The sequence below is a fragment of the Limulus polyphemus genome, unplaced genomic scaffold (genome assembly GCF_000517525.1).
Source record: "Limulus polyphemus unplaced genomic scaffold, Limulus_polyphemus-2.1.2 Scaffold1959, whole genome shotgun sequence".
Classification (NCBI taxonomy): Eukaryota; Metazoa; Arthropoda; class Merostomata; order Xiphosura; family Limulidae; genus Limulus; species Limulus polyphemus.
This window is the reverse complement of record NW_013667569.1, coordinates 140317-149071: the sequence shown is the minus strand read 5'-3', so window position 1 is coordinate 149071 and position 8755 is coordinate 140317. Positions and strand designations below refer to the sequence as shown.

The 8755-nt window shown below is 34.8% G+C and overlaps 1 protein-coding gene across 4 annotated transcripts in view; it reads right to left on the bottom strand.

Annotated features, from left to right (window-relative positions):
• The window catches only part of LOC106465481 (meiosis regulator and mRNA stability factor 1-like), a 100768-nt gene that overhangs the window by 14846 nt on the left and 77167 nt on the right, over positions 1-8755 (bottom strand). For all 4 annotated transcript variants that reach the window (XM_022393391.1, XM_022393393.1, XM_022393392.1 and 1 more), the window contains 3 exons: positions 4546-4776; positions 3282-3327; positions 1989-2191 (listed from right to left, as the gene is read on the bottom strand). In XM_022393391.1, the coding sequence (XP_022249099.1) occupies positions 1989-2191; positions 3282-3327; positions 4546-4776 (480 nt within the window). The remainder of the gene's footprint in view (positions 1-1988; positions 2192-3281; positions 3328-4545; positions 4777-8755) is intronic.

Below are 8755 nucleotides of genomic sequence, written 5' to 3'. Positions count from 1 at the left end.
TAATCAGGGTCACTGATGAGGAGTGGAATTCTCCGAAACTAGTCTGGCTCACAGACACCCCTCCCCCCAATGAAAGAATAGAAAAGAAAGCTTTTACTTGTTGTTAAACAAATGTTTAAACAACTCTATTCAATTATAAAAAAATATGTTTGTGTAATGTTTATAATTAGATACAAATGGATTTGGAGGCCTGGAATTAATAACAAGTAGGCTATAACATGAAAACATAAGCTTTTATAGGCTCACATTAACCAGAAAAACATTTCTTAACATAAGAACCAATTTTCCAAACTGAAGCTCACAAATTAATATTATTGGGATCAAAGAGGTTTCTCAAGGTAGTTGACACTTAAAACTGGGCAAATTTACATGGCAAGGAAACATTTATTACAACCTTCAAGTTGAGCACAAAACAAGAGTATGATGTCGCAGGATAAAGAAATACATAAACTGTTTTAACACCATAACAACTTAGGAATGATAAAAACATGTGAAAATTGATACACATGCTCTCTGTGAACATCCTCATAACTTGACTTTTTTAATATTCAAAAATCTTTACCAATTGTCTTTTTATGAATCTAATTACCACTAACTAAGGTATTAATTAAAATTAATTACCAAGAGCTCATTAACATTGCAGAAAATGTCCAAAGTTTTTAATTCAAGCTATGAGGATGTTCACAAAGAACATGTGTATCAATTTCCACATTCTTATCATTTCTAGGTAAAGTTATGATGCTAAAACAGTTTGTTATGTATCTGTCCCATTAATTATACATATATGACAGTGTACTTTCAGCATGTAAATTTGCCAAGTTTAAGGGTTAGAGCTACCTTAAGTATTTCCAAAATTTCCCAAAATATAGGTATTGTTTACCAGCACCAAGAAGAAAAGTCCTGTTTTTAACAGATATGAAAACATTAAAATACAAGAGTGGTTCAGGTTGGAAGAAATCTTTTTTTTTTTTTAAATAGCCATTATAGGCAATTTTCACGGCAAATTGAAAGTAGGTAATCCCACAGTGCTACAGCTTTTTACTGAGCAGTCACTTCAAATATCCAACATGACAACAACAGACAGCCACTAAGTATTTAAGTTCTCTTTCTGTAGCTGCTTATAATCAAACTATTTTTTTAACTTATAATTCTTTTCAAATTCAGTCCACAATAACAGCTGTTTCAGTATTACTTGAAATGATTTGTTAAAGTTTACATTATAAAAAATTGTACAACTTTTTTTAAACAAGATCCTGAAACAAAGTTGATAGTACTTAATATATAAACTGTATGAATGAGGCAGGTGGGAAACTTAAAACACAAACAAAAACCACATTTAATTGGTGTTCAACTACATAAAAATAGTATTAAAATACTTTGATTTCATTGATAGTATGATCTTTGTACAAATTTCAGAGAAAAATCAAGACCGAAAAAATTTGAATATTATCAAATCAAAACAAAAACAGTACATTATTAATTTTAATATTAACTTGTCAAAAACTTGTCAGAACTGCATTTTAATCTTTTGAAACAAAGTACCAATATTAACAGGCCACAACTTAAATAATAAATCTGAGATTTGGATATGTGAACATTTAATGGAAGAAAAATATTTTATGAAACATTCATAATTACTGTTCTTCAAAAATATCACTGCCAGTAAAAAAACTTCTCAAAGTTCAACTTTATTTCTAACTTTGCAAGACTGAATAATTTATTATGAATTTTAATCTAACTCCGACAATGACTAATGAGAAGGATACTCCTTGCAATGCTCATGTCATTTCACTTTCTAACATCTAAAAGCTACTCTTTTGTGACTTGTAAATTATAACTGAACAACCAACATTCTATATTTTCACCAAAAACCTATCATGACTACATAAGCCATGACTGCAACTAACAGCTTAAAAATAAATTTAGTACAGGCACAATTTAGATAAACAATTTTATATACTGCTTAGAGCAACAAATACTCAACCAACCTTTAAGACATCAGAGATGACTTCAAGCAGTTCAATCAACTTGGTAAAGCCATAGTCTGAGACTCGACACTGCTTGCCAAAGTGATGGTGATATGCTGGGACAAATTTGTTGAATGACATGGAACATGTTGGGCTATGTTTCAAAAGTTCAACCACTTCGGCACTGAATTGTTTGGTTCGTTCTATTTCCTCTGAGGTTTGTTCTGTGATGAATTGGATTTCATAAACAGTACAATAAATTAAATATTTAAATTTTATACAAAATACAAAAAAGTCGGGTGTTTTTTTGTCTATCATTATGGTTCCAACGTTACAGACCAATCAAAACACGAGCTGGAAAAAGGGGTTATAAAGAGGCTTAACAGATAGATCATTGTATAGCTTTTTTCAGTGGTGATAATTTACATAATATTAAAGTTAATTTGATGTACAATATACTGTTATTAATCATCACAACAAATAAAGAGAAGCTGATCTTTCCATTTGGTTTAATTTTCATAGTTTTGTGGCCTCATGACTTAGTGGTTACAGGGAAACTAACATACAAATCAGTAGCAATGCATTGCAATAACTTATACCAAAAACTGGTTAATTTCTGAACTCAACCCAAGTGGTTGCTTAATATTTCAATAATCAATTGTAACAAACAAGTGAAAAAAATATATAACGTTTATGATTAAGTGATTCCAGCAAAACTATACATTGGTAAAATTCCCTTCTTTTCTCACTCATCTTAATTACACATGACATTGTGTACACACTTTGCCACCATATGCCTGAGTATTAGCAATTGGCTAATGAGTGGGCCTGACAATGTAGAATTGATAATAGTTAAACCTAGGTCATACTATCATGATGAATCCCACAGCAGAAAAATCCAGACTAATCAACATTCAACAATATTCATCAAACCAGTAATTACATAGGACTGTAAATAATTACACTGATACCAATAATTGATTAATAATCAATCACTGGTTTATTCTTCTTAACCATTCATTAAATACAAATTCACAACAAATTACCACAACTAAAAATCACACAAAAACACAATCAATATCACAAATAATTCAACTAATTACTGCCAAGGTTTCTTACATATCACATGCATGGTTGATTTCACTCAATTTTTTGGTTATTTCTTAACACTGAACGTTGGACAGACAAACAAAATTATTTAATATGATGCAACATGTGGATCTCAGTGGTACTGGATGGTATGTAAATGAGTTAGTTAGGTACTACTGCTCTGCAACACTATAAAAAAACAACTTAACTTTAGTTTTCACTCACCTCTTTTAGGAATGGCAATGACAGTCTCTTCTGATGTACTGTCAATCTGTCAGAAATTCATACAAACAAATAGAATATAGCAGCATCTCAAACATACAACCTTATTTACACTAACATAATAAATGTTCAGATTTGTTACACAATTGTGTAAGACAAATCAAACAGTTCTCCATGTTAAACTGCAGAACATGAGAACAACACGAGTAGAATTAATGTGTTTTTTTTTTACATGTGTTAAATATTTTATTATTGAAATTTCTAATTATTTTATATTTTAGCCTTTGAAAGCAAAATAATTAAATGTAAAAATCTATACAGCTTTGTATTAAATTGCTCGATTACAGCAACTCATCATTAACTGAATTATCAAGGTCAACAGCCACTCTCATGCATTTTAGGTCTCTTCAGAGACTTTTTCTAATGTTTCTTCTTGGCAGATTGACTTGAAACATGGCAGAGTTAAACCTTGTCCCAATACCCCAGACACTGGTAGTCTTTATTTATTTAGGCCTTTAAGGATTTTATGGGGTCAAAGGTTATTAGGCCAATTTACTAGGGACTTGGTACAAAGATACTTTTTTTACAGGTCCCAAACGGAGATATAGATAATTTTGAAATTTGTCTTTTGCTCTATTTTTCAGCAAAGAAAGCAAAATTTAGAGTTTTTATGAACTATTCATGTGAATATCAACCAACTTGCAAGGAATTTGGTACAAAGATACCTTCTTGCAGGTCCCAAACAGTGATATAGACAGTTTTTGATTTTTCTGGTATCAAAATTGGCCATGTTGGGATTGCATGGTGGAGATGTTGCATTCACCTGTTGGCCTCTAATTAATTTTTTTTTCCTAATCTATATTTTGGCTTGTTACAGGATGTTAACCAATCTAAAACTTTATTAAATACAAGCTATTAACCTAAAATATGATTGACCTTTATACATTTATGAATGTTTATTTTCTTGTTAAGTTTAAAGGTACATGATAGAATACCTTTGCAAGTATCAAACCCTACTTTTGTGTTATAAGCCTCAAGCTTACTACTGAGCCACAAGGAAGCATTTATATAATAAATTAATTACATCACATTTTCAATCACTTATTCATACACATTCATAGAGAAAAATCTAAGTGTTAGAACTTCTCTACTAATTTTTTGAAGGATGTTTATCAATTAAATCTTTAACACAAACTCAATCTCATAAAATATGTAATTTTAGCTTTCAGAACGAATAAATAAAAAGAACAGTAAAAACTTGACTCACCACAACACTACTTTCGGCTACTTCAGCCAGAATGTCAGAGATTTCACATACTCCATAATTTGTAACAACAAATTTCTTCCCTATTATTTCTTCATACAACAAGGCTAGCTCTGAAAGTTTCACCTGCTTACTGGCTTGAGATTTCAAAATTCGCAAGAGATCTGCAGCAAACCGCTTCACTTGAGCCCTGTGAGTTAGGGTTAAAAGACGACCCTGACCCTGACCCAAAATCTAAGTAAAAAACATACACAATAGTTATGTAAATGTGTTGTCTGCTGCAATCCTCACAAACAAGTAGGCACTGAATCTCCAAAGTTAACATTTTCCTAATCTGAAAATGTACTTCTAAAAGATACTTTTATACGCACAAATGTTATTTCCCTCGTGCATCTGCCTAGGAGATCTAACTTCCACCTAAATGCAACAACAGCTCTCCAACAATAGGAAGGCAACATAACCTCCATGCATAGTAACTCCCCCTATGGAATTCCATTTGTGATTACTTCACTCTTATACAAGGCAAGAGAAAAAAATGCACCAGAAGTGGGGAGGTCTGATGTAGAATGTGTAAGGAGGTGAATTTCTATCAAAAATACATTTTCAGATAAGGAAAATGTTAACTTCTGAGACAATAATTTTGTTCTTCACACAGAAATCCTATAATCCCACATTGAAGTGATGGAGCCAATGTAAAATTTTACCTAAATGAGCTACCCTCAGAAAGTGCCTGAAGGGAAGTCCATGGGGTGTGACATCTAATAGAACAGGCTCCATAGGTGCACATCTGTGAGAGAATGCTTTTTGACCAAAGTATATTCTTCACCCAAGATGAAAGGAAAAGAAAGGCAAAAGAGTCTAAAGTGTCATAGAGATGGCAGGATTTAATCATGACCAACCGAGCACCTAGACATAAGTGGTTGACAAGCCAATATGTGTAGTGTGTTTAAAGTGCGATCACACCACACAGTGTGTGCTTACCTAATCTACTGGACAAACACTAGCTGCAGGAGGAGAGCACATTAGCTGTATGAGAGGTGACCCATACTACACTGAGTGTCACCATCACCTTACTTCTCAACATATTGAGCTAAGCCCAACAGATGAGGATTCTCCATGGTCCACCATCCCAGTGGCTAGGAATTAGTAAGTAGCAAGGGTCTCCTGTGCTTCACTTGAAGAGGGGGGGGGAAATTCATGATGGGGAGAACTGATGAAGTACCCTGATCCCATTCACTTCCCTGTTGCCAGCTTTATCCCATGAGAGTCCATAGAATTGGTACAGTCTGGATCATATAACTGAGTAAGTTTGTATACCACGAGGATACTACAAGTGGTCTTGCAGAACACCCCATCAAGGAGAGGGCACTGATAGAGCCAGGGCAGATGAGCAAACGTTTTCCATTATCCTGGCTTAATATGGATTTTGGGAAATAAGCATACCCTATGAGACAACACTAGCCACTTGGTAGGATCCTGTTTGATGGAAAGGGAGAGAAATGAAAATGAACATTACTTGCTCACCTCAGAGATGGTGGGTTGGTTTAAATATGGTGACTGGTGGAACTTGAAATCGTGGAGGAGATGAAATAGCTAAATGGTGTAGAGAAGAAGCGACAAACATGTAGTGAGGATCTTGTCCAAGAGCTGGTGAAAATGGATGTAGTGAGGATCTTGTCCGAGAGCTGGTGAAAATGGGAAGTAAGAAAATAAGGAGGTGATGAATCGGATGCAAAGAAATGTGAAGTAGGTTGTGAACATCCACATTCAGGGAAGAATATACTATCTGAATGATTTGGATTCGTCCAGTAAGGAAAGAAGGAGAAAGTTCCTTGGGAAAAGAGAAGTTTTAGGATATGATCAAATTATGATGGGAGCCCTCAAAAAGAGATATTCATGATAAGTAAGTACAAATGGCACAAAAAAGACAGGAGTTGATCTGGGTCTGATCGATCATAGTAGTGAGAGGTGCAAGAGATTGGAAAATAATAATATATATATATGCTTTGGAGAGAGTGAAAGAAGCATCACTACCATAGATATGCAAGTGACAGTGACCATAGGCAAGGAAGAAGAAATAAGATGCAAAAGAAAGGTGATACTAAGAGCAAGAAGCCAATGGCTTGAACAGGCAAAGATGTTCGTGAAAAAGAAAAAGTGGAGAGGACAAGGGAAAAAACTGTGGTACCAGGAAAGGCAAAATGTAGTGGAAAATGCTGCCCAATAACCATCAATGGTGGAGACCAACAAAGCATGGTCAAACATCCAATTAAGAAAGGCAGAAAGATGGTTCACAGTAGGACAGCCGAGAGGAAAGGAGTGACAGATGGATCAAAGTCAATAGACTGTCACTTTTGTTGATAGACAGACACACTGGAAGAGAGCAACAGGAATATGACAAGAGGACTACATGATAGGAAAGTCCACCCTGACAGACAATGAACCAAACAAATTCCACATGAAGATGTAGTGATGACATCTCTCGATGGAAAAGAGACATGTGAGATGAGTGTGGGGATATTGGGTATATGAAAGGGGGAGGGATCTGGAAGCTAATCAAAGAAGTAAAGAGAAAAATCAAGGCTGAATCAGCCAAAGAGGTGCCACAGTAGGACCTGAGAAGGATTGTCATGTATCATGGAAAGGATCAGAGGAAGTGTAGACATAGAATAAGGTAAGACCAGTCCAGGCTGAGAGCTTCAACAGCCAAATCCAAAGGATGAGGAATAGCAGACCAGAAAAGTGGAAGATTGGATTTGAAAGAGATGTCAATAATGTATATGAGGGGCATTCTCAACCAAGAGCAAACCCAACATAAGACTTGGGATTGGAGAGACCACTTCATCGGTAAAACATGGTCTGTCCAAAAAAGATGGTCTGCCAATAGGTATTTAGCTCCTGGCATGTGACAGGCAACAAAACAAACAAAATGTGAATGAGCTCATAAGAGTAAGTTATATGCCTGAAAGCAAAGGTTCCTGGAACACATGCCCCTTGATGATTGACATAAGAAGTGACAGAAGAAATATCTGAGTGGATCATGAGCAACTGATCTACCAGAAGGGGCAAGTGTTGGATATACAAGACTATTTAGTGAGTTATTTTGTGAGTTAATATTTAATGATTGTTTAGTTTTTCATAACAAGAGAGTTAAAAGTTAATCATTAAAGGTGACAGCATGACAAGTTTGGTTGTGTAACTTGGTAACAGTTTAATGTTGTGTTTGGAAATACATTGTTGTCAGGGCTTAACTAATATTGTTGATGTCACATTACACAAACCTTCACTATTTTTCTCCTTTCCTTAATTGAGTATTGTTAAATCCTCTGGTCGCGTAGTTTAGAGAAAATTCCAAATAGCGGTGACCAAAAACAAGTGGTAGTCTAGTGAAGTAAAAAAATAGAGAGAGTCAGAAAATGTAAAGGTAGTTGGCATGCGAGTGATTAATCTTAATGGTTGATGTTTTAAAGTGAGTTTCACAGTTTGATAGAGATAAAGAGAATAATTTGTCTTGTCAAAGTAATTGAACCTGCCTGTGTGGACTTTGACAAAAAGGAGACAATTATTAAGGTTCCGGATACAACTGTGGTAACCCACAGAGTAACTTAAGTGAATTATTTACCGATACTATTGTGATAAGAGTAGAGTAAAATAGTTCATCTAGTAAATTGGCTTCTAAAGTAATTGAATCAACCAAAGTGGATTTTTGACAAGAAAAGAGAATTATTTAGAGTTTGAGATACAACTGTGATATCCATAGTGTAAAGAATTTTTGTACATAGTTTGACTTCTTTTGAATATATTTTAAAACAAGTGTAGTGTGTGCTCTCCGTTTATTGTCGAATTTGTCGCCAACATGTTACAAGACACCTACTGTAGAAGAATCCTTAGCCCACTCATACTTAAAGCCCTGACAGCAGGAATTCGGAACATGGCTGACAAAGAGCAAGAAGTTCAAGCATATTGATATGGAGTGAATATTTGTTTTGTGTCCAAAAACCAGAAGTTATGTCATTATACAGAGATGTGCCTCAATCTGAGAGGGAAGCATTGGTGAAGAGACAGATTTGGTTTGAGAGCTGGTATGGGAACACAGGAAGTAGTATTGGCATGGTCCAGCCACCATCATAATTCCTCAAGGAAAAGAAAGGGAAGGTACACAATTGAGAACAATGGAACCTGAAAAAGAATTCCTTGGATCTGCAAGGAAGAG